The following is a 27,037-nucleotide window of genomic DNA, read 5'->3' on the forward strand; positions in this document are numbered from 1 at the left end:
AAGTCACGGAACAGATGAAAAGTGTGGGGCGTCTGCTACACCGAAGAGCGGTAGCCCGCGTAGTTTGAATTGGTCAGAAAGTTGTACGTTAAATGAATAGGAGTTGTGGGGAATCGTAATTATAATAAAAATGAATGAGACGCTGAACTAAGAAAATAATTTAATGTGGGGCTGACTTATGTACTTTTTTGACTAATAGATAAAATTAATAGAATATGACACGATAAAGTTAGGACACGATTGTATTTACTCGTCACTAATAAATAACTTGTAGATTGTTTCTCAAGTTTTTTTGTCTTTGGTCACCCGTGGCTTATTATTAGGTACTTATCGTCAGCTTATTATTATTTACATACAAGGGTTATGTTGTCAGATTTGTATACATACGTCTGCTCGGGTCACTGTATTGTACGATATAGGTCAACAGTGTAGATGTGACTAAACTTTTTTTGAAGGGACTATAGGTACCTATCCATTTTTAGTCAAGAACCTCCACAGCCAATGAAAAGCTGTGTTGCAGTATGCTTACTCTTCTTGTGGGATTTATAGTGAGGAGCCACCTTAAACCTCAGATGAGTATTACTTAATAAAAGTAGAACACCTAGTCTTTCAAGCTTAGCTAGCAATGTAAGCCAAGAGAGTAATGTAAGCGTCTTTAGCAACCAAACGCAAGCTGAGCTGGTCTTCATGGAAAGAGATGATGCAAGTTTAAGATTAAAATCACATATATAGATTGAGTAAGTTAAAAATGTAACAAGAGAGATTGAAAAGATGCTTGAAGCCATTAATCAGAAGTATGGTAACGCAACAAAGGTTGTTAAGGATGGCCCTAACACTGCTCTTAAACACCTACAATCAGTAGGCATTATCACAGAATACGTTTCCATTACTAAAGACATGCACTATGGATTCTATAACGAGTGTTCTGAATCCTTGCAAATCAGGAAACATAAAAGGGATGATTTCCGATGGCATGGGCAGAGAAAAATTCTGAACTCCACTCTGAAGAAAACAGAATGCATCAATAGAAATAGAAGTCTTTTAGATAGCTTCAAGAAAAGGGAAAAAGGCTCCGGCCTCTAAGAAAAGAAGAATAAGCAATGTCAGGCAGACAGAGGATCCACTCGCTAATAAGAGAGACCACAAGATAATCTCTAAAATTATGACAAAAGTCCTGGTAAAGGTAGGCGAACGAAAAATCGTTTTTAATCAACAAAGGTTAGTTTCAATTTTGATGTAACATAAGCTATCATGCAAAGAGTTGATACCATCAAGAAAAAGGTTTGCTCTTGAAAACTAAAGGAGTTTGTAAACTAAAATAAGTTGTAAGATTCACTTAATATGTGGAAGAGTCAGTCACTGGCCAAGGAATGGTGGTAATAGCTGGACTAAAATTATTGCTTGAAATACAAGATCTGGATAGTATTGTTAAATAAGGAGAAATTAAGAAATCCGTTAAGAAGATTATCAGGAACCAAAATCAAGTGTTAAATAAACGTTTATCATTACAACGTACTTACAATTCCAAAGGTATGGACAATTATTCCACGACTACAACGACAAAGATAGATTGAAGCTTTGCTTTTAATGCAGGATCTCAAATCACCTTAAAAAAGATTACAGTAGTACAGCACGGTATTACCATTGCAAGACAGCAAACACCAAATATAAAGCCAATAGTGGGAACTGCCTGAAGGCTTAAAAAGGCTCAAGCAGGGCCAAAGTAAAAAGGCCAGAGTTATGAAAGGAAGGTAAGCTAATGTGGACCGTCACTGAGCTGAGAACACTCACATATCAGCTAAAATAAGCATTAAGCATTTTGTGGCGCTTGCAAAGATTAGAGCCAATTACGGAAGGCTAGACATAGGTACACATTTTCAGGAAGCCCAAGTCCACTTTAGAACTAAAGAGGATTAGCAGCTCTGGCAACTGATTGTGAGCTTGCTCGCAAATGCAGTGAGATACTATGATCTCCCTAATGGCTTTAATCTGAAGTAATGCCAACGCAGTTTCAAGAAGGATCTAAATCCATGCAGCATGGAACAAAGGGGCTTAGGAGATATTGATGGTCTAATAAAAAAAAAAAAAATTCACTGAGTTTCACGCTATCATATTCTTTGTGATGTGTTAAAGCATTTTCCCTCCTAAAAAAAAACTGTAAATCCCTTTGCAGGTACACATGATACTTGGGAATGTACCACAAAAAACTTAGTCAGTTGCATCGACAACAAAATCAATAAACAAGCAAACTTTAAGCATACAAGTCATTCTACAGAAAGTAGCACATTTTTTAGGGCCAGAATAGACAAACACTTAAAATATATTTTTAGTTGTCAGAACTTTTTTGAAGTAAAACTCCTTATGTTGGGCCGTGAACAGCCACGTGAGGGGAAATACGTTACGTAAAAACGTAGCCACCTACCCTGCGGCCCAAGCTCTCTCCTCAATCTTCTCTCATGCACACTCCCTCCCACTCCAACTCTCTTTCTCTTTCGCAACGCATGCCACTCTACTGTCTACCACTCCGTCTCTCTCTCTCGCATTTTATACTTTATTATAAACTCAGCTTCTTTGTTTTGTTTACTTTATTGCTTTTAATTTTACTTTATTCTTATTTTGGTTGACTATTTACCTTCAGCTTAATTATTTTGTTGTATTTTTCTTATACATTTATATTTTGAAGTGCCTAACACCAACTATTACGTCACCTGTATTTGAATGCATGTTTTGTGCTTGTACTTACACGCAGTTGGCTCAACCTATGGACTGTGTATTATGTTCGGGCTATAAAGGACCCTGTGTCCTTAACCTCAAATAAATTCATTCATTCATTCATTCATTCTTGCATGTACATGGCGCATTTTTTCCCCTCACGCTGCAGCGCGCTGCTACTATGCCTATTTATATACATATATTATGGGTATGTATGTTTCTACGCTACCACTAAACTGAGATGCGCTTACTCAAGCTGAGGTATAGGTATAAAGAAAAGAGAAAGGAACAGAAAAACAACAGCTGCTATGCAAACAACTTTGCTAGATGCAAAGTATGAGAATGTATACTATATACACATGTATCTGTTGCATGTCCTGGTTCACGCGAAAATTCTAGTAAGTCAGAGCCTTACCTTGCTGTAGTATACTGTTTGTATACAGAGTAGTATCATAGTGCTCGATTTCTTTGGAGTTTTCAAAAAAACATAGTAATAATCTTTCTCCTTTTCTATTTATCCTTCTATATGTGTACATGTATGTAAAAAATAATATGTATAATACGACAATCTAATCTTTAAAAACAAGAAAAAAACGCCTTATCTTGAAAGGGTAGCTAGATAGATCCAAAACAACCATTTTTACGGGTCTTCTACAAGGGAACTACATGATTGACGTGCACAAATAGAATGGGGTTGGACTATGCACATATAACCTCAATTGTCTCGTTTTTCGACGTATCCTAAAAAGAACAAGTCAAAAAATATTTGGTGTGCACAAATAGAATGAGGTTAGACTATGCACATATAACCTCAATTGTCTCGTTTTTCGACGTATCTTAAAAAGAACAAGTCAAAAAATATTCTTCTTTTAGAATGGCATGTTTGGAAAATCAATATGGACGTTGACAAAATCTTCGAAAACTTTTTGTTACAACGTAATCTCTCAAAACTAGAAAAATAGTCGTATTTCAAAAAAAAAGCCAGATAGGCCAAAAATAATTCAACGTATAAAATATAATTACTGAGGTGCAAAAATATGTTACATAAATTTATACAAATAATCGTAATAATTCTGAAAATAATAAGTCATATTTTAAAGGCAAAGTTGTATCCTAGATATCCTAGTTATAAATTAATCAAGTTTCTATTCTTTATCATGTACTATAAGAATTATTGTCACGTGCCTAAAACCTAAATTCTTTACATTAATTTTAAGATTAGTAGTAACTAGTTATAAGCAAGAGTAAATTTTGATATTAAGTTATAAATAATCATAGAAAATGAATTAAAAAAAATTATACTTTTACAATGGAAAACAGCTATGTCTATTGTTTCCCTTAATCTCAATAGGATAGAAGGAATTATTTCACTTTTTAGTGCCTTAAATTAAAAAAAACTTTAATTTTTTGAATACAAATATTTAAACACCATTTTATACAATCCTCGTAATGGTAACCATCCTCACTTGCGTTACTAACCCAAAAAATCTCGCTCACACTCACTTTTCTTACATTTACCTTATCCTCACATGCACTTACACACTCGTTCGCTCAGATCACCCAGATACTGCTAACCCTGTACCTGAGTCTAATGTACTATACACAGTACACGTACCTCTCCCTTTGCATCTGAAAAATCTCCATCGCTTCTTAAAACTGGTGAATACTTAGTTGGAGGTTTCAAAAATTAAAGAATCGACGCGTTGACCTGGCTCTTGATTCGTTTAAGACACGTCACGGACTTACGCATCTTTTTTCTCCCTCTTTTGCACACTCACTCAATCGTACCTTACACACATTTAACTTCTCCTATTGTTTTTGGTTCTTCTCTCTCCTCGTGGCTCGTAGTCCATGGCACTGAAAACACACATTAAGTAATGTGTTAATAAGATATTTGGGAATCTTTTGGAGCTGGTGTGAAGGAAAAACTGGGGTAATGAATTACTCTCCGTGTATTGAAACGATTGTATTAAACTCTTAATGGGTACAAAAATATGCGTTAAGTAAAAATAATACGTGTGCGCCGAGCTGGCCAGGCTGGATCTGAGACTCTTCTTCCTCCTCGCTGCATCCCACAGCTGAGGCGGCACGATGATTGGTCGACTGGGTTCGAGCTAATTGGCCTGGTTGGCTTGAAGCGCCACGACTAGAAAATCGCGCGAGGAATGATAATGCTGCTTGCGATTTGGGCGCGAAGCTTGTGCACATGGCTGAACCGCCACATATATACATAGAATATATATACATGTATATATATACATATATATATTATAGGACTTGGTAGTCGCCGATGACTTGTCCAAAATATATAGGTATACTTATACGTGTTAGCTAAAGCTATCACGTCACAAACACTATCTATTTATAACCACTATTACTAAAAACATCCACTTGCACTTTTTGGTTATATGCTGACTAAAGCAGGACCAACGTGTGTGTATATGTGAGAGCGTGCGTCTCTCTTTAATTCTAAGAAAATGTAAGCGTTAATTAAAGCAACTTATATGTCACGCATGTTCAAGAAACATATAAGGGTAAACCGATATACATAAATTGCTACATTTTTCGTCGATTTCACATGATAATAGCATGCAATTAAGGCCTCAAGCATACGTCTTTTATAGGTAAAGCCACGTGAGTGACTTTTCGTTACGTCATTACCTAAGAAGATCATACTATAATTGTAATTTGGATCAACAATCTACACAATTCATTTAAATCGTTAAAAACAACAAGATCATGTATGCCATCGTGATATGTATAAACTATATACTTGATTAAATAATTTTTAGTTACAAAGGTAATGCTTTTATACGTTTATTTAATTTGTAAATATAGTTTCGTTTAACTTTTACGTTAACTTTGTTGTTTTTATTTCATTTCATTGTACCGTTATTTTTTTTGTGTTGTAAATCTTTTTTTTTTTTAACTGCATAATTTCTTTTTCATTTAAAAGGGCTTTCTCGACTGTTTTTTCCTTATGTCTATTATTTTATTTATTATTATCACTATCCATCTCTTTCTTTACTAATTAAAATGATACTTTAGTTATTTAACGAAAATCTCACGGTTTGACTAACGCATTCAATTTAATTAAAACTATTATCTCAATATATTGTAAAAAGACATTTTATATTATCTAAAAATCTATAAAATAAACTTTTTATTCCTATTCACATATTTTCATTTTGATTTATTTTTTTTTAAAGTAAATCAAGAAGTTGGTGCAAAGCATATAACGTGCACTGTCAATAACGCGCAGAAAGCTAGATAAGATATATGCGCAAGGATTATTGGTGAATATGTATAATTGATGGTACACGGAGAGATAGTGGATACTATGGTAGCGAGTTATCTTTGAGTCAAATTTAAAAGGCGCTGACGTGGATGGAAACATATCTTTCTTCAGCAAACCTGGGACGCAGAAGTCCGTTGCCTACCGAGACTTTAAACTCTCCCACGCACCGGTACTAATCGCGATGCGCACGCGCTAAGGAAAAAAAAGATCAAGTACGAAGGCCCAGACAGCACAAGTAAGTGTGAGCATCATTATTGAGTAAAACTAATAATTACTGGTGTCTACTTTGACTGTCAGTGCTCGGCCTCTTAAGACGTGGTGACGACGCACCCCCAAGTAGTCGAGGCACTAGAGATAGTGACGACACTGCTCGGGCGAAGTTCCTGGGTTGATTACTAGAACCGTTTTCAAGATATCCAAAGGCTCCAAGGATGACCTAACCCTACGTAACTTCTTTAGGATGTATACAGAGCCCAGTACTAACACTCAGTAGCTGTGCTAATAATCCGCCCTAGTCTGATCAAGTGTCCGTCAAAAAGAGTCAGTGCTAGAAAATTTTAAAACTGAAGTTGTCGTATGCACAAAAATTATTCAGAATCACTGCGAGAAACTTGAAATAAAAATAAAAATTGTAGTTTATGTCTACGAGTGAATTTTAAAGCATCTGTTATATTTGTTTATCTCAAGATAATAAATCAAATTATTTTATTTGTTTAGAATTTTGCAAATAATCCTAACAATTATAAGTAATCAACACAGCAATTGACAGCATAATTTCTTTATTATAATAGAACTAAAGAATTTTAAGAAATAAAAGAATCAAGTACTTGTGTATTTAAACCTGCCCCTCTACAGGTGACTGCGAGTCCTAATATTCTTAAAGTCTGTTAAAAAATTTGAAGTTAAGTTAATAAGATATTTTATTAAGTTATAGTTTAATTAAAGTTCAAAAACTGAATTTTTTTAAAAAAATTTTATCTGATTTCATGTAGTTTTAGTGTATAGTTAGCTAAGATATCGATTAATTAAAAAAAAAATTAAGTTTTAATGTACTAGAAATTTATCTTCGTTTGAAGAGATACAAATTAATTTGTTTAGAATAAGAAACAGTTACTAAAACAAATAATGAAAAATAAATACATAGGAAATAAGATAATTTACTGTTCAAAAATAGGTAAAATCAATATATTAATAATCAAAACTAGGCGCTGTAGATATTGCAGGGATTGATTGATTATTCAACAAAGTCACTTAAATTTTGATAGTTTTGATAGTTTTTGAGTTTGCATAATTATGAATTTGTTACAAAGTATTTAAACTTTTATTATTTAAAAAATTTTAATCCTCATGTCATATTTACATTGTGCAAATTCCTACTCTCATGAACCATTCGAGGTCATTGGAAATTGTACAAAAAATTAAAACTTTGTATTATATTATCTTTTTTCCTATATTACAGTTGTGGACAAAGCCATTAATACCTATGTTGGAGACTCTATAAAAGTACACTTCTTTTGTAGCAATTGTTTTTGTCTACATTATTCTAATCCTTCAAACAAACCCAGAAGTCAGTGTGTGCTTGAGTATCTAAGTATAAAGGTATATTTTTATAGCAGACAATACAATATGAATGAAGATTTACTTTCATAAAACGATATTTTAAATAGTCTGACTGTACTGCAATGAATCGAGTGTGGTGTAATTCTTCTTGAACTTAAAATATTCAGTAACTAGATATGATTTCAATAAGTATTTTAATGTTAAATATACAAGTGAAATAATATATTATGTAGGTAAAAAAGGACTTAGTACAGCCATGGCCCAATGTACTGTTATGGCCAGTACGAGACTGCCTGCTTTCATTAAATCTTCCGATTATTGAAAAAAGATTTTCTACAATGACAATATTTCTTACATATCGCTCGCACCTGTCACATACACTCACACATTCTCATTCTTAGTGAGGTATTTAATAAATAATATATATATATATATATATATATATATATATATATGTGAGCGCGTGGTGGCTCAGTCGGCTAGGTCATGGATTGGCACGTGGGAGACCGTGGCTCGATTCCCGGCCAGTGCGACTTTACGAGCAAGTACTTGTGAGCAATCACCTCCGTGATTTTTTACATGTGATTTTTCACCACCCAACGCTCCTCGAGGGGGGTATTTGGCGACCTTCTCGCAGCAAAAATTGCCTAATTACCCCTTACCTCCCTCCCAGTAATAGGAGGCCTCCCGTCCCTTTCCTTGTCCCTTTCCCAAGTGCTTAGTGCCCATAGTAGTGCCCTTATCAAAGCAGCCGGACGTAGAGCACTCCAATATATATAAGAAACTTTAAAAAAATATCCTGTCTTACTACTTTATTTTCAATGGACTTGTATCACATGTCAGTAAATGTAGCTGAAGTCAAAAAGTTACCATATTTACAATTCACAAAATTTTGAGAGGATAAGTAAACTAGTAATCGTTAGAAGACGAAAGCAATAAAAAAACGTTGTTGGAAAATGTTTTGACAAGAAAATAGTAGTAAAATTGAATGGATATTTATTAGCTTAAATTAGAATCAACAAACTAATAAATGTTAAATAATTAATAATGTAAGGAGAAACTGCTAGTACAAAACGTTGTTTTCAAGTTACAAAACCGTACATAACGATAATAGTGCTTGGGGAACGCGATTGACACATGCGTTTTAGTCGAGTAACTTCTTGCACCTGTAGTGTATACAACTTTTTGACACAAAGTGCGTGGGGAATAAGAGGTCTTTAGAACTACAACAAAAGGCTTGAAATTGAGTACTTGGCATGTAAAAAAAAATATTACAATTAAAGAAGTAATTTAGTCATGCATATTATAAGTCAAGTTTTTAGAAACAAATTAATTATTAGATTAGTAAATGAATATTCCACTTAATATAAAGTAACGAGCCATAACATAAATGCAGTAAGAAACCTGTCTATTAGGGACCGCTTGTGGCTAAGAAGTCACGGCTATTTTTTATCCACGTCAGTTACATGTTTCTCGGGAGTAAGAATTTTAAAATTCTTGATTTATTCCCAAAACTTTCCTATACAAGAACTTTAATAATCTAAATCAATCTAGCTCCAACACTTTTGTTGACGATTTCAACAGAATTATTTATTTGGGCGTGCGCACGCGCATGTGTATCCATGTGCGCACATTATATTGCACCCACACACGTTTGAAAAAAAAATTAAGGATTAATTAAAAAAAATTAAGAGTATCAATTTTTCCTCGATCATCTCATCAGTGAGGCATTCTAGTGATCTAGCCACAGACGAACATGACTTACATTTGCACTGATACGTATTATTATAACGCTGGCAAGATTGACGTAGAACGTTGGGAAACTAGAATGTATTTTTAATCGTATGCTACTAAGTGGGCAAGTGTAATTACTGAGTTACAATTTCTCGTCTTCTTAGAGAACCTGGATAATTCCTTGTATTAATTCTTTTTTTTAATTTTTATTTAATTCTAAAGTATTGAAATAGGATTCAAATCTTTATTTTTTTTTGCAAAATAATGAATTTAGTTAAATGAAAAAATAGAAAATCTGGCCTTACAATATATTACTATGAAAAATATGCCAGATCAACACAACAAATATGAAAGAAAAATATCAAAATTTTTTTCATACGTGTGCATATAAATAGAAAAAATGAAGATAGGGTTATAAAGAAGAGAGAGTATAATTACTAAAAGGCTTAAGTAAAAAACTTGTGGATTTCAAAATAAAACTCATGTATTTCGAAATAAAACTCGTGGATCTCGAAATCAAACTTGTGTATTTCAAAATAAAACAAAATTCGTATTCCTGCTTGACCAACAAAAAAAATGAAACGTCTAATCCAGGTGGATCAAATCTGGATGTTCGGCTGAGCAAAAAGCTCCAAATCGGACCGTTGCCCTAACGAAGTGCCCAAGCACAAATTCTCGTGGGAACTGATGTTCCAAAAAAAATTGAACTCGTAAAATCAGATTTTTTTAAATACTTACGTCTCATCCCTTTACTGCGCCAATAGATGCGTCTATCGTGTTTCGTCTTCTCTTTGCCTTAAAGAGCTTGCACGTAAAAAAAGGTAACAGCTGCGAGGAGGCTATTAAGGACGTGAAGAACAGAAGTAGAAAGGCGTCCACAGCGAACGACAACCTCAAAAGCCAAAGAAGGGAGCCGATAATACTGCACGCTTCTTGATGGTGCAGTGTGTAATAAATAAATTAAAGGTTACGGCAACGAACGAAAAAAATTGCAAACCGATAAAGAAGATGGTGCAACTGAAAGTAACTTTTTGTGTTGTCAAGGTGACGCTTTTATGTTTAACCAACAATTAAAAATCTACTGCCCCTCACCCTTTTTTGAATGTTATTGGCTGATTCGATATCGATACCAGCCTCTCTGTATATTTTTTCGTTAAATACGAAACATGCTCCCCCCGTTGCGAAAGTGAGAGCAAAAATGCAAAAGGATGAAAGTAAGTCTAAAGAATCATGCTGTGATCGTGTAAGTTCATGATTTACAAGTTATCAGATTCTTCGATACTAGGCAAAGGACACAATTTGGCAACACTTTGGAGATATTCTCTATGAGAAGTTTTAACCTTTGCTACAAACACAACGCCATCGTTCCTAGGGCTGATCTCTGTAACTCTCCCAAGCAGCCAGTCGCAACAGGGCTGTTTTTTGTTGATTATTATGACGATTGAGCCGATTTTTATTAATTCTCCACTCTTTAACCATTTTTGGCGTTTCTGAATCTCATTGAGGTACTCGATATGCCATCTTTTCCAAAAATCCTGCCAAGCTTTCGTGACGGAATTCCATACTGTATGATGTGTCGTGCCTTGCTCGCCTTACAGTCAGCAGCAAGATACGGCACATATTAAATTTTACTTTATTATATTCACTATAGGGCTAAATGGATAGTATTAATAGCTGGCAATTCAACATGCATGAATTAGCGAGATCAATATTCAAGCATTTATTTGCATTTAAAATTTACTCAGAACTCAATACAGTAATTCCATACAACGACTACACTGCCTAACTATCTAACCTGGCCTGACTTCATGCAGCCTTAGTCCTGCGGGTGCAGGTTCGGCAGTTTCTGCTCGGCACAATGCTTTCACTCGGTAGGGACGGGATACAAAGGAAATAGGGCTACTGTTTTCACTACTGCAGGGATATCTTCAGCAGCACTAGCTTCGGGCACCGGGAGATCCAATTGGCAGGAGTCAACACTTGCACCCAACAGTCCTTGGCAGTGTGTGCGTGTAGGTTGTCGCAGCAGCCCGGGTCATCAACAGGTAGCCGTTGCTGCGTCTCCTGTTTTCGCTCGGTGCAGTACAATGATATTATATATAACTCGAACACACGCCCATGGAAACTTACAACGAAAAAGCCCTTGGATCATTCGTCCCAACGGTAAGCAGATAAGAGCGAGAGTGTCTCTCTTGCCAGCCCGCCGATTCGTGCTGCCTCGATACCTTAGCTACCTGCATAGGTGTGCGTTGATACGCACATATACCAGCCGCTACACACGGTCAAGAGCTGTCCGTGCTGCCCATACCTAGTAGGGATAGGTGAAGGTACAAGGGCCTTGGATAAGGTAGGGTTAGTGCACATTGTACCGCCTCACCTCTTGTCTGCTACTGTTAAGCATACACTTATACTGTGACGTCGATTTACCACGTCACAACTGATAGCCGATTCTCTGAAACAGACGTGTAATCGTGTTTAGGAACCATCGTAATGGGTCGTCCAATTATGAAATGTGCTGGCGTCAAAGAAATAGGATCATTTAAATCGTTAGAAATCGTGCAAATTGATCGAAAATTGACAATAGCTTCTATTTCTTTCGCAAGTGTATCTAATTTTTCGAAAGTAAGAAGTTTCCTTCCCGTTACACGCTCAAAATGATGCTTAAATGATTTTACGAGGCTTCCCATAACCCACTAAAATGAGGAGCCAGGGGTTGATTAAAATGCCACTTGATGCCCTTGAATGACGCGTAATCGGAGACTTGCTTCTGGTGTTGCTCTGTCTCATGCAACTCAAATAATTCGCGTAGTTTATTATTTGGGCCAACGATGTTTATGCTGTTGTCAAAATACACATAAGACGGTCGCCCTCTCCTACTAATAAATCTTCGAAAGCACACTAAGAAAGTATCAGTAGAAATATCTGTAGCAATTTTGATATGTACGGCTTTTGTTACCATACAAATAAAATTGCAACCATAAGCTTTAAGCATAACCCGATTTCTTTCCGTCTTTTCTTTTATTGAAATTGGTCCCAAGAAATCTACTCCCACCTGGCTAAAAACTTCGGACTGCGCCACGCGTGCTTTTGGCAAATCACCCATTTTGCATTAAACTGGTATTGGTCGATGGCCAATACATGTGGTACAGCTTCTTACAATTTTCCTGACTTGATTCTGCCATCTAAAATCCAATACTTGAGTCTAAGCTGATACAATGTGCCTTGAATACCGGCATGCAATAATTTACCGTGTGTTTCGCGTATTATGAGATTGGAAACGTAATGTCGCGATGGTAATAAAATCAGATGCTTTTGAGCATAATGAATCTGTACATTGCTCAATTGACCTCCAACTCTGATGAGCCCGTGTTTGTCAAGAAAAGGAGAAAGAGCAGCAATCTTAGTAACATTCAAACTCTTATCGCCTTTCAATAGTTTGATATCTACGGAAAAACGTTCTAGCTGTGCTGCACGCAATAACCACCACTCGACCTCGATACGTTCCTCTGAAGCAACAGTTAAGGCTTTTGGCTTTCCAGCTACCCTAAAGCGTTTACACAAGCGCATGCAATAAGCTAAAGTGGTAATTACTGTCGAAAAAGAAGAAAGCTTTTTGTAAAACGGTTCTGGATCTACTAAAGTGAGCAAGCAGGCGCTTTTACGAATTCCTGGCAATTCGATACGCATATTTAATCTAGACTCTTGCCATGCATCACTCGATTGCTGAATCCATGGATGTCCCTCAAACCACGTTTCATTTAGAATAAATTCACTAGGTGATTAACCGCGAGATAAGACGTCTGCCATGTTACCCTTGCTCCATACGTGACGCCACTATTAGCCTTCTGACAATCTCTGTATTTCTGCAACACAATTTCCTTCAAATACTGTCAAAGATTGAGGATTCTTTTTAATGCTGTCTGGCCTTTATCTGTTTGGCCTCATTAAATAGACAAACAAGAATCACTGCACTGCATAATTCAAGTCGCAGAATAGTAATTTCTTTGACTGGGAAAACGCGAGATTTGGCACAAGCTAAATTAACTAAAATTTTCCCTTCTTGGTCTATCGATCGAATATACAAACAAGCGCCATATCCAAGATTGCTAGCGTCGCAAAACCCATGAACTTCCATTGTAATTGGATCTATAAAAAGCAAAAAATGCGGTATTGATAAGCCCTTGATTAAGCCCAACTGCTCGGCAAAAGACACGCATTTAGAATGAAGCGCTTGAGGGACTGTTTCATCGTAACTTACTTTGGCTTTCCAACATTATTGAATTATAATTTTAAGTGACAAAACTAGAGGACCCAAAAAACTGACAGGATCAAAAATTTTAGCGATCTCAGATAAGATAAATCTTTTAGTAATTTTTTTCGTTAGTTCAATGGGTTTAACCGTAAAATTAAAATTATCTTATTTTGGATTTCACGCGATACCCAACGTTTTTCGAATAGGTTGCTCGGTATCTTGATCTGATTCAAAAACTCGATTAACGCTACTTTGGTCCGCTGTATTGAAATTCGATGCCCATCGGTGCATGTTGAACCCTCCGCTAGCTAGTAATTCGGTTATTTCTGATCGGATTTGCCCTATATCCTCCAGAGAATTGCTTTGTGTCAAAAAATCGTGTACATAAAAATCCGGTGCACAATAGCGCTGGCAAGAGGAAATTTCTCCCTTTCATCTTCGGCTAATTGTTGTAATTGCTGATACTCCAAAAATTACAGTATTTAACTGAAAAATCTCAATTCTATTTTTAAAAAACCAGAAAATTTTTTAGTATTTTCGATTAGAAGGATGCATAAGAATTTGCAAATACATTTTCTCAATGTACGCTATGAGAACGTACCGATAACTACGAAAGCGAAGCATGTGTTCAAATAATTTTGGTTGTACTGTGAGACCGGTCATTAACGCACTATTCAAAGAATTACCAGTACCGGATTTAGCTGAGGCGTCAAACACTACTCGAAGCTTTGTTGTTTCACTGGATAATTTAATCACCGCGTGATAAGGAAGAAAATAACCTTCTGATGAGTTGTCTTGCGCGCAAGATACATAACCCTCCTCAAGATACTCGTTTATTACGTAAGAATAATCTCGGTATCGCTGAGAATTTGCTTAAGAGCTTTTTTGTAAGGCTTGAAATCCGCGCAATGGTTTACTACGTGTATTTCCCAATTAACTGTTGGATCTTGGAACGGTAATTGAACAACGTATCTCCCTTCTCATTGCGTGTAGTAGTTTTAGCGTAATGCGTCTCACATTCTTTATTCTCTTTCTCTCGTATCGATGCCCCCCCCCCCCCCCGAAATCTTCGACTTCACAAAATCGTGCCAATTTCCTCGAGATAAATTGATGTGCCCAATTGATAAAAGCGATAGCATTGCCCCCAAACCTATAAGCAAATCAACTGGTCTCGGTGTGTGATAACGAGGATCCGCCAGTGGCAAGTTACGCGGAATTTCAATCAATTTGCGTTGGAAAATTTCGCTTGGATTCTCATCGCAAAATTTTCGAACCACTAATGCAGTCAAAAATTTTTTTAAGTCTTTGAATCAAGATTTTATTATTATGTCAATGTTTCCTTCAGACTCGGTTTACATACTGTTCATCGTGCTGACTGAAACAGAACATTTTTGAACTGACAACTGTAATTTGACGGCGAAATCTGCTGTGACAAAATGTGTGGTAGAACAATTGTCAAGCAAAGCTCGAGCCTGAATGAATTTGCCATTTTTATTTTTCATAAGAACAGTGGCACGTATCATAAACTGTGATTGCGCTTGATGTGAAAGCGCGTTGAAGGCTTCCTATGCCAGTCATGCTGACGAATTAGCAGAAACATTGTTGACATGATTTTCGCGACCCTTTGGTTGATTCTGAGGATTGGACTCGACATGTAACAACGTATTATGACGATAATTGCATAACCGACAGTGACCAAGAGAACATCTACCTTCGTGAGTGCGTAAAGAATTAAAACAAAGATCTTTATATTTAACAAAGCTCTTACAGTCATTAACATTTAATGCTTTAAATTTTTTACATTTGTAAAGGGCATGATTTTCACCGAAAAACGCGCACGGAGGAAACGGAGCCTGAGTCTCTGTCATTGTCACTAGAGCGCGAGCATTACTACTATTTGCTTTCTTTGCTTTGTCCGAATACGACGCGTCAGGCGATCGTTTTAGCCCCTGTAGCTTATTATCTTCCCCCAAAGTTTGTTCTGAAGTACAAAGACGGAAAACAGACCGATCCATGAAATCAAAAAATCTCTTCAAATTCGGAATTTCGTTCAATTGAAGATTTTCCTCCCATTTTTCGCGTATAGTTAACGGCAGTTTACGTTCCATCATACAAATGATAGTATGATCATTAGGTTTGGCTCCTAAGGAAGCAAGCATGATTAAGTGATGTTTGAGTTCATCAATCAAGCTAGATAACTCTCTTGAAGACGCGATCTCCAGCAGCTCAAAATCAAATATTGCGTTTAAATGCTTGGAAATCAAAATTCGCTTACGCTCATAAGCTTGAACCAAGCTCTTCCACGCTTTAGCATAATTATTTGAACTGAGACTGAAAATTTCAACCTTACGTAAAGCTTCCCCCAATAAAGCGTTGTGCAAATAAATAAACTTTGTGACTTCATCGATATCGTTACGAATGTGCACCACATTCATAAGCCAATCCTTGAAAAATAACCACTCGTGATGATTACCCTCAAACTTAGGAATATTTGCGGTCAGTAACTTTGACTGCTTAGGCCTCTCAGCAAAAGTTGAATTGCCAGATGGATTAAATTCTGAAGTCGAATCGTTAAATCTCGAATTAATCAACTTTCCCACTTTTCTAGCTACAGTGTAATACAATACGCGAATTTCTGTGTATTCGTCAGAAGTTATCGGATTTGTTGAAAGAGAAAGAACAATTTTGCGAGATTCTTTATATTTTCCAAAAGAAGCACTCAAATCTTGATATCTGACACGCACTTGAGAGTGATTAATAACTTCTGCTGCTAAAAGAGAATTTATTTCCGCGATGTGGTCTTTTAACTAATTCTGTTTAACGGTGACAATCGTTTTAGCCCTTTCTAATCAATTTTTGAGCGATATTTTGTTTGATAAAAATGAAATTAATGCGAAAGAAAAAGAATTTTTTTTTATGTGACAACTATTAAGTTGGCTTAGCTCAATATAAAAAAAATTTAAACAATTGATTACATGGGAACGAGAACGCTAATAAGCTTCAGCAACAAGCCAATAAATAAAAAATGTAACGTTAAACTAAAAACAATTTTGAATGCATAAAACAAGAGTGACCTTAAAAATCCTGCGATAACTATCACATCAATGACTGCTAGGAGAAGAAGACGGCCGCGATGAGAGCGATGGTATTTGATTCGAAAGTTGTAGTGATCGGCCATTGCAAAGCTGGGAAATGTATTACAATAACTTTAAAAAATTTGACAAATGATATAAATTTAAAATAAGCAGCCGATAAAATATAAAATCAAAAAAATATAGATCTTCGTGAAGTGGAGCCGTGGCACAGAAACCACATGATTGAACTCGAAGCGACGAGATACAGTTACAGCACTAATAAATGAAGTCAATTGTAGTAACAGCGTGTCCAAGACCTCACAGGAGGCACCAAATGTAATTATTAAGTCACAACTTCTCGTCTTCTCAGAGAACTTGGAAAATTCCTTGTATCTATTTTTTTTGTAAATTTTTATTTAATTCTAAAGCATTAAAATAGCATTCAAGTCTTTCTTTTTCTTTTGAAAAATAAAAAATTTAGCTAAATGACAAAATAGAAAATTTGGCCTTACAATATATTACAATGAAAAATATGCCAGATCACCACAACAAATATGAAAGTAAAATCTCAAAATTTTTTTCATACGTGTGCATATGAATAGGAAAAATGAAAATAGGGTTATAAAGAAGAGAGAGTATAATTACTAAAAGGTTTAAGTAAAAAACTCGTGGATCTCGAAATCGAACTCGTGTATTTCGAAATAAAACAAAATTCGTATTCCTGCTTGACCAAAAAAAAAAAATGAAACGTCTAATCCAGGTGGATCAAATCTGGATGTTCGGCTGAGCAAAAAGCTCGGAATCGGGCCGTCACCCTTACAAAGTGCCCAAGCAAAAATTTAATAACGTAAGATAATTTATTTCTATCTGTACTCATTTTCTATTCAAGCTCTTGGAAAAAAAAATTTTTTCATACATCGCGATGATTAAAGCTAATTTAAGAGAGTTTTATTGGTTACAGAATTAACAATTAAAATTAAATGAAAATTTGTTTACAAATTTGTAATGTCATAAAAACGGCGCTGTCGAAATTTGAAGGCACGAGGATTTCTAGTAGTTCGTTAGCCAATGTTTACATGTAGACGTTATCATATATAATTTTATTGAACATGCTGAGGGTTCTAGCGAGAAAAGATTTTAAATTATAAGCACGGTAAAAACTACGAAAGGTAATGTCTTCACACAAGAGTGAGAGAGGCAGACGACATACCAAACTATAGAGAGCGTCACATTGACTATAGTGAGGGACAGAACTTTCTTGAGGTTTTTACATTTCATATATAATAAAATAATGAATATAAAATCGTTTTCACAAAAATTATGACCAACTACTTCAAAAACGTATTTGACTAAAGTTTATAATAACTTTTTTGTCTGATTGAGTACAAGTTATACAGGTGCCATTTTAGGTTCTATAAGAAAGTTACGTGTTTCAAGAAGTCAAAAAATTTATTATGTATGTATAGGCTTTTGCTATACTAAGTGAAAATGGTCTCAGCGACGAGACTCAGGTAGCTCGTGCGTACTCGGCAGCGGCCGCTTCGGGTAGGTAGGAGTAGGGAGGCTATTCTGGCCCAGCGGCTTCAAGCGCGCTGCGTTGCGTCGTCGGCTCGAGCTCGCTCTCTCGCGCCGCTACCTCTAAGCGAACAAGTTGTGCTTCGCACGCGCGCATACACATTGTAACCAATTGTAGATTTTTTTATTATTTTTATAAAACTCTTTTTAAGAGAAAATCTCTCTGTTCCTGCCTTATTTTCTTTCACCTTCTATTCAAGTTTATTAATTTCGAGAGGAAGCCAATCCAGCAATACACCTCCTTAATCTTGTGGAGGCCAAATCTCAAACAATGTAGATTAAATTTGTTTCGACTTTTTAGGGTGACTTTTATTTAACATACTAGTGTTTGACGTATCATGTTACTTGCATAATATATTTAAACATTATACAGAGTGGTACTACCAAGGTACTATTAAGATGATGCATGAGATATCATTGATAAATAGCTTATATTTTAAGTATGATTCTATAAGTGTTCGTAGCTATATAGTGTATAAATGTTGCTTGTGACTCCACTCATTCTAAATGCTAAGATCATAGTTTAGGCCAGGTAAGAGAAAAAAAAGATTAATTGAGATTTTTGAATATTACAACATTTCGTCTTGAATGCAAAATAAATCAGATCTTGAAATAGTTTTATTATTCATTGAGGTGTACGAGGTGTGATCAAAAAGTAAGGTGACTTTTCATTTTTATAAAAAAATATTTATTTATTTATCTAAAACTATGTTATTCCCTTCAAAATAACCCCCCTCAGATACAATGCACTTGTGCCAACGCTTTTTCCAGTCGTCAAAACACTTCTGAAATGCTATTTTGGGTATTGCTTTGAGCTCCTCCAGCGATGTAGCCTTAATATCCTCAATCGTGGCAAATCTTCGTCCTTTCATGGGCTTCTTCAATTTTGAGAAGAGGAAAAAGTCGCTGGGGGCCAAGTCTGGTGAATATGGTGGCTGAGGCATGATGGAAGTACTGTTTTTGGCCAAAAAACTACTAACTAATAACGACTTGTGCGCAGATGCATTATCATGGTGTTCGTAGATACACGTCTCATACCCAAAACATCCGTCAAAATTGATTGGCATGAGGCAAACGATATATCAAGATCATCAGCTATTTCTCTAATCGTGATATGACGATCTTTTAGCACCATTTCTTTCACTTTCTAAACATTTTCGTCGGTGTTTGACGTGCTGGGTCACTCAGACCGAGGTTTATCATTAACATTTTCTCGGCCCTCTTGGAATAACTTATACCACTTATAGACATTTTTTTGCTCATAATTGAATCACCGTAGGCCACTGTCAACATTTCAAGAGTTTTTGAGCACTTAATACCATTTTGTACCCAAAAATTAATACAAACTCTTTGCTCCATTATTTTCAATAAAAAGAAATCGCCGAGTACGCAAACACGAGTCTAACCTTTAAGTCTCTCACATAAAAACAATACATGCTATATAGTCAAAACTATGAACATATGATCGTGACTAGTGTACCAACATAATAAAAAAAAAATTTTAACTTAGAGTGTAAAGAGCACGCGCAATTCAAAAAGTCACCTTACTTTTTGATCACACCTTGTATTTCAAAAATTTTTAAAAAAGCAAGAAATATATTTATCAAGTCTAGTTGGCTTTGAGAATTTATTTCAAATGAGTAAATAAAATATTTAAACTATTACGACTAGTTTTAAATCCTTATTAGAAATAGTTTGATAATGTTACAAGAAAAAGTGTATTTGTTACTACCTTAGAGATAATGATTAAAAATAAATATTACTAAGCTACTTACCATTAAGACTCATGGAGTCATATTGCTCAGTCTGCAATGGTTCTCTATATATAATGGGATCCATCCCAGTAAAATCAGCAACTGTACCAGTAAATAGCTCACCATCTACATAAGCGTAGGTACTGTTGTGCTGAGGATCAAAAGGGCATAAAGCCTTGGCTAACTTCTCATTTGTTACTGTGTAATTGCCAGCGTGCACATCGTAATTGCGACACATGGGCTTAAAAGCATTCGTGCCACAAACAAGTAGACCATTTTGACCACTTTTAGCTAGAATGCGTACATAGTTTTGACAGTTTTCTTCATCTTTGCCTTTTACTTGACACATTTTAACGTCCATATCTGGTGAGTACCATGTCAAACGTTGTTGCTCCGTGAGATCAGTCAAACTCAAGTTATGCACATGATTCCTAAAAAGAATAATCTATTTACTCATAATATAATTTTTTTTTTAAACTCTAAGTGTTAGGGGATAGTCAGGTTCTAGGTTCCAGATTCTTAGTTAAAAAAGCAGTGTGTGCGTACGACTTTTTTTCAATTGGTAGTATCAATTCTCAAATTCTCATAATAAACGTATGTATACTGTTTTTTTAGTAGTTAACCGATAAAGTAGTAGATGTCTACTATTTTTATATTAGCCAGAAAAAAGTGACTCATTTGTTAAATCCTTCTTTTTTTCTTTTCTACTCCGTTTGAAGGATTATTACATAAAAATTATAGTTTGTAGTCCATTAGAGATTGGTTTATTTAGCTTTTTTTAAGTAATTGATGTATACAACAATTAACTCAACTAATATTCTAAATCAACTAAGAATTACGTATTTCTATAAATTGTAGGATATTCGTCTTCCACACGAAATTGAACTTTTTTTAATAGTTTAATTTTATTTTAACACACCAATTGATTTAATGTTTAATTGGTTTGTTACACTATCCACGAAAAAATTGTTACGATTCACCAAACTTTCGCAAAAATTAGTGTTTGGCCAAACGTTAGTTAAACACGGGAAATAAAAAAATCCCAAACTTGGATTCCTGCTACAATATTTGACTCAAGTTTAGCTAATATTTATCCAAACTGGGTGACAGAAATAGCAAAATTTTTCGTTTAATAATAGAATGATAAAAAAATGATAAGAAATATAAATTTGAAACAAAACATATCTTAACTATCATCTTTACACAGAAACGATGAGCACGTGCGACTTGTAAAAAAAAGGTATAGAATTTTATTATATTTATTTCTTAATTAATTATCTCTTGCATTAATTATCACCAAAAAAAATCAAATGTGCAGCTTTATTTTAAAAGTATACTACAATATTTGTGTAAAGATATATCTATAAAAACTAAAGGATTTTAATGCACTGCGTTATATAGTTCAGGGCGATTCTTTAATTGTTAATAAGATTTCAAATTATTAAACAGCAAAAACTGTAGGTGCAGAGTGATATGGAGTTTTTAATACTTACTTAATATCGAAGTTATAAATAATAATGATTATTAAAGTTGATAACAAATAAGAAATCAAATGCACAGCATTATTAGATAATTTTTACTGGACGATTAAAAAAATATCATCAGCTATAAATTATCAATTAGTCAAGGCACCTATTTATTAACCTTCTTAACTTGTTTTTAATGAAACGATAAAAGCATACTTCTTTATTAAAATAAAAGTACTTTATCAGTAATGAGCTATATTATTATTTATTAATTACGTGAAACTAAACTAAAATCATTTAATTATAGCTATTTCTTTATTTATGATTGCATTTGTCCCAAAGGAAATAACCAAATGCTCAGTAGTGGTATTTAGAAAGGTGCTTTTTTTAGTATTATTTTAGTTTATTTTATTATAAGCGCTTCTTTAATAACTAACATCACAATAAATAAAAATCGAAAACACTTGGACGTACAAGATTATTCCATCAAAGATGCTTGTTTATTGATTCAAATTTTAATTTTTTTTAAATGAAAAGACTAAAATGCACTAGATTATTCTGTTAGGAATTTTTGTTTATCAATTAACATTATAATAAATGAAAATCAATAAGACTTGGGTGTACTCAATTTTTCCGTTAAAGGTGATTGCTTATTAACTAACATTTTGATTTATTCAATATGAAAATACTGGTGCGTACTTGGTCATTGTCTTATAAGCGCCTGTTTACTAATTAATATTTTAATTTATTCAAGACAAAAATACTGGAGCATACTGGGTCATTGTATTATAAGCGCTTGTTTATTAATTGAAATTTTAGTTTATTTGAGATAAGAATACTAGAGCCCACTGATAATTTTTTTAAAGTTTCTTATTTAATTAATGCTATTATTTGTTGAAAACAAAAATACTTTTGACGGAAATGCAGTCCTGACTGGCATCACTGGATGGTACATACCGTGATGCAAATCGTCTACATATTGTACAAATGCAATGTTTTTTTTTAAATTTATGTTATAATATTAAATTTATAATTTTTCTAACGAAATTCTGTTATCAATGTACTCCGTTACAATTAATTGTATGAAAAACAGTAAAAGTACACCTAACATTAGAAGATTAAACATGATTAAAACGTTTATTGTAGATAATATCCTTAATAATCCATTAAAAAAATATTGCTTCACATACAAGTAATTGTAACTGAATACATTGACAAAGGAATTTTTTCAGAAAAACTATAAATTTAATTTTATAACGATTCAAGAAAAAAATTGCATTTGTACAATATGTAAACGATTCGTGTCACCGTATTTACCATCTCGTCATAGCCAAGTGGTTCAACGTGCTTGTGTCGCACAATGAATCTCAGTGCCCAAGGTTTGAGACCAACTACTGTACGTCTTCTTTCACAAGTCGTATGTGCTTATCATTTGTGTATTGACGTGATAATTGATATATATTTTACTTTTAATTTATGTTTTTGGTAATTTTTTTATTAATGTATTACTAAAAAAAACATTTTGCTATTTGTGTCACGAAGTTTTGATGAATATTAGCTAAACTTGAGTCAAATATTTCAGCAAAATTCCAAATTTGAGATTTTTTCATTGCCCGTGTTTAGCTAACGTTTGGCCGAACATGAACTTTCGCGAAAGTTTGGTGAAACGTAAAATTTTTTCGTGGGTATTACATGATTGTAAGACCAGATTTAGTCCAACTCATCAGTCTCCTTTTCCTTTCTCTTCCTGACTTGATAATGTATTAAAATTTTTCAAGTAAAATAATATAACGTAGTAAAAATTACTATACTGAAAATAAATTTTACAGTATTCTCCTCAACTCAATGATATATATTAATGGATATATTAATAAAAATTTTACAATGAAGTAACAAAAAAAAATTTTTATAATTGAAATATAAAATTTCTAATTTCTTAATTGTTTAACTGAGTAATGAATAATAAACAGAATAATTTTAAAAAATGAGAAAATAAGCTATAAACTTAATTCTATATTAATCAATTTAATTTTGATTTAATAAACGAAACAGAAGTAGGCGTTAAATGAGAATATGTAAAACAAGAAGAGAATATTTTTGATGTTGTTTGCCAAAACTTATGGGCCATTAAGTGACAATACTCAAAACAAAAGGTGGTATAAATATCGCACGGTATAAATACGATTTGCCAACCAGATACTTTAACTGAACTTCACAAAAAATAGAATGGTTATTGAGTGAGAACATTTGAACCGAGTGTTATGTACTGTAACATGAAACATGCCCATTATATTTCATTTTTCGGTATTAGTTAAAAATTTGTACTCATCTACTTTGCTCTATTTTTTGTAGGCATGCTAAGAAGTATTAAAATTTAATTTTATCACTTACTATCATAGTGGGATAACCAAATGAGCTAAACAATGTGTCTAAAACTTTAATTAATTTACGCGATGTTGTATCTTTTTTCATATTGATTACCCCTGGCCATTTTGAATGTGCATCGACTACGATTAAAAACATATTTCCGTGAAAAGGACCCATAAAATCCATGTGAATTCGAGCCAAGGCGTAAGAGCATTTTTTTTGGATCTGCTCTAGATTCTAAACAAATTTTACAAGTTTTTGCCAAGGCTTCAATGTCTACATCAATATTCGACCACCAAAAATAATTTCTAGCTGTTTGTTTCATTTTAACTATGCCTAAGTGAGATGAATGTAAATCATTAAGAATCAGTTTTTTTAAGTTATCAGGAATTACAAGTCTATGACCCCAATATAAACAGTTTTGCTCAACATTCAATTCATGGCGCTTGTCATAAAAATTCTTTTCCTCGACTAATAATTGTTTTTTCTCTGGCCATCCGGTTCGAGTAAAAGAGACAATTTTTTTTAATAACAAATCATTCGTAGTGGCTTCAGCTACCATAGATAAATTCAATGAAGAAATTTCGTTCTGTACATAATTAATATTTAAAAATTTGTCTTAAAATACTGCTGTGTTGTCATTTATTGGTAAACGTAATGAGGCATCGCAATTGCCGTTTGCTTCAGATTTAACTACCTCAAGTGTATATGAATACCCTGAAAGAAAATATGCCCATCTTTGAAGCCTGCTGTGTAACATTGTCGATATATTTTTATTGCCAAAAATGAACTTCAGGGGCTCGTCATCTGTTTTTAAAATAATGTGATTACCGTACATAAGTTGATAAAATTTCATAAAGCCAAAAATTATTGCACCTGCTTCTTTATCAATGATGGCCCTATGTAATTCGTAAATAGTCAGTGAACTCAAATGGTTATACTGTTAACTTCTGTTTATTATGAAACGACGTTTCGGCCCGTACAGAAACAAGTTTCAAGGCCCTCATCAGGTTCAAATAAAATAATTGACCGCTCAAACGGGTCACGTCAGGCAACGCGCTAGATGTTATTATTGCGAATGAGCGGTCAATTATTTTATTTGAACTTGATGAGGGCCTTGAAACTTGTTTCTGCACGGGCCGAAACGTCGTTAAATAATAAACAGAAGTTAGCAGTATAACCATTTGAGTTCACTGATTATTTATTAATCCATCCATTGCTATAAGAGCATGCCTAACGCCCTATGTAATTCATTTTTGGGTATAATTTTTGACGCAAACGCAATTGGACGCTCCGTACCATCTTCAAACCTATGCGAAAGTATCGCTGACATGCCTCGCTGGCTTGCATCGCACGCTAATACAAGTTGTATATTAGGATTAAATAAGGTTAATACATTATCTGATGTAATTTGGTTTTTTATTTAATCGAAACCTTTTTGACAAGCTTCAGTCCAGTTCCACGTTTTTTGTTTGCATAATTCATATAATGGCCATACGAAATCTACCCTATCTTTTAAGAATCTTTCATAAAAATTTATTAAACCTAAAAAAGCTTGTAACTCTTTGTGATTTTGAGGTACTGGGGCTTCTGTGATTGCTATTATTTTGGAGTAACTTGGACTAAGACCATTTTTATCAATTGTATATCCTAGAATTTCAATAGAATCTTTGAAAAAATCACATTTCTTTAAATTCACGCGAAAACCTGTGTCTTGTAATCTTGCAAAAATTTCCGTTAAAATTTCGATGTATTCTTCATCCGTTTTCCCTGTTAAGTAAATGCTATCTATGTAAATTTCCATGTGCTTAATACCTTTAAAAATATTCTCTAAAATATCCTGACATTCAGCTGGACTTGATGCCATACCTTCACCTAGTTTTTTATACCGGTACAAACCTTCGTGCGTAATTATAGTTAATGCTTCCTTAGATTCGTCATCTAACTCAAATTGCATAAAAGAATGTTTAAGGTCAATTTGCAATCATTTATTTAATACCCTTAGTGTATTAAATATTTTCTCTTTGAGAGGAATAGGATGACGCTTAATGATTAATTGTGGATTAACTGTTAATTTAAAATTTCCGCAAATTCTAACTTCACCATTTTTTTTTAAACTGGAATAATCGGTGTTGCCCATTTGCTACATGAAACCAGTTCTAAATTACCTAAATCAATTAATCTTTGTATTTCGTTTGAAATTTTTGGCATTAAAGCAAAAGGCACGTGATGTGGCTTCATTTGTATAGGTTTAACATTTTCTTTGAACTCTAAGTGTATCTTTCTACCCTTATAACAACCTTGCGTATCAGAAAATAACATTGGAAATCGTAAAAGCATTTCCTGTCTTACTGTGTTACTGTCGATTTTCAAAACAATATTCGTTTGTGTGCTCGATTCGATTTTCATCGGCCACATATCAAAAGCTTTCAGCCATTGTCTCCCTAATAACGTCGGACCTGTACCTTTAATTATATATAATTCTGAAGTTTTTTCATCGTCTTTTAATTTAGCTTTAACATCTAGTTTGCCTATAGGATTCAACGGTACGCCTCCGTAACATGTTAAAAGAAGACTGCTTTGTTTAAGTTCGACGTTTGGAAAATATTTTAATCTGTTAAAATCAGACATAGCTGATACGTAATTTCTGGTTTCAAGTTCCATATTAATTGAAATGCCGTTAATTAATACCTTAATAAATTGTGGCTTTGCTTCTATTTTCTCGTTACGTTCAATATTATTCACTTCAATGATTGAATAAAAATGACTATCAGTCTCAATTTCTTCTTCGACCGAATCAGTCTGTTCGTGTTGTAAAAGATTACAATTTTCTCGCTTTGTATTTTGAATCGTAACGTTTTCGAATAAATGTTTTTTACCGTGTTTTTGAATGCAAGCAATTTCCAAATGTCCAACTTTTTTTACAAAAATTACACGTTTTATTGCAAAATTTACAATCTTTTGTATTATGGTTTTTCTTGCCGCAACAAAACCAAATTTTAATCGAACCAAGCGTACTTTCATTCGTATAAGATTTTCGCTTATCACTATTATTATTGTTACCGATATTCGTCGATGAGTGTGGAAAGTTTCTGCTGTCCACGTGCCATTTGCCCTCCTTGTTGTTGTTAGAAGACCTTGATTGCTTGTGATGAATCATCGAATTTGATGAGCGTACATTTGTATTTGACTATTGTTGCTATTTCAACTGCCTTCTTGAAGGTCAGTTTTTCTTCGCTGAATAG

The 27,037-nt window shown here is 34.1% G+C and overlaps 1 protein-coding gene across 1 annotated transcript in view; it reads right to left on the reverse strand.

Moving 5' to 3' along the window:
• Window positions 1-27,037, reverse strand: part of Sema1a (semaphorin 1a) — a 610,859-nt gene that overhangs the window by 418,329 nt on the left and 165,493 nt on the right. Inside the window, exon 4 of the mRNA XM_089589929.1 lies at window positions 19,981-20,390. Within this exon, the coding sequence (XP_089446055.1) occupies window positions 19,981-20,390 (410 nt within the window). The remainder of the gene's footprint in view (window positions 1-19,980; window positions 20,391-27,037) is intronic.

The sequence above is a fragment of the Copidosoma floridanum genome, unplaced genomic scaffold (assembly GCF_036245765.1).
Source record: "Copidosoma floridanum isolate Cflo_tuat_1 unplaced genomic scaffold, Cflo_Japanese_pri ptg000011l, whole genome shotgun sequence".
Taxonomy (NCBI): domain Eukaryota; kingdom Metazoa; phylum Arthropoda; class Insecta; order Hymenoptera; family Encyrtidae; genus Copidosoma; species Copidosoma floridanum.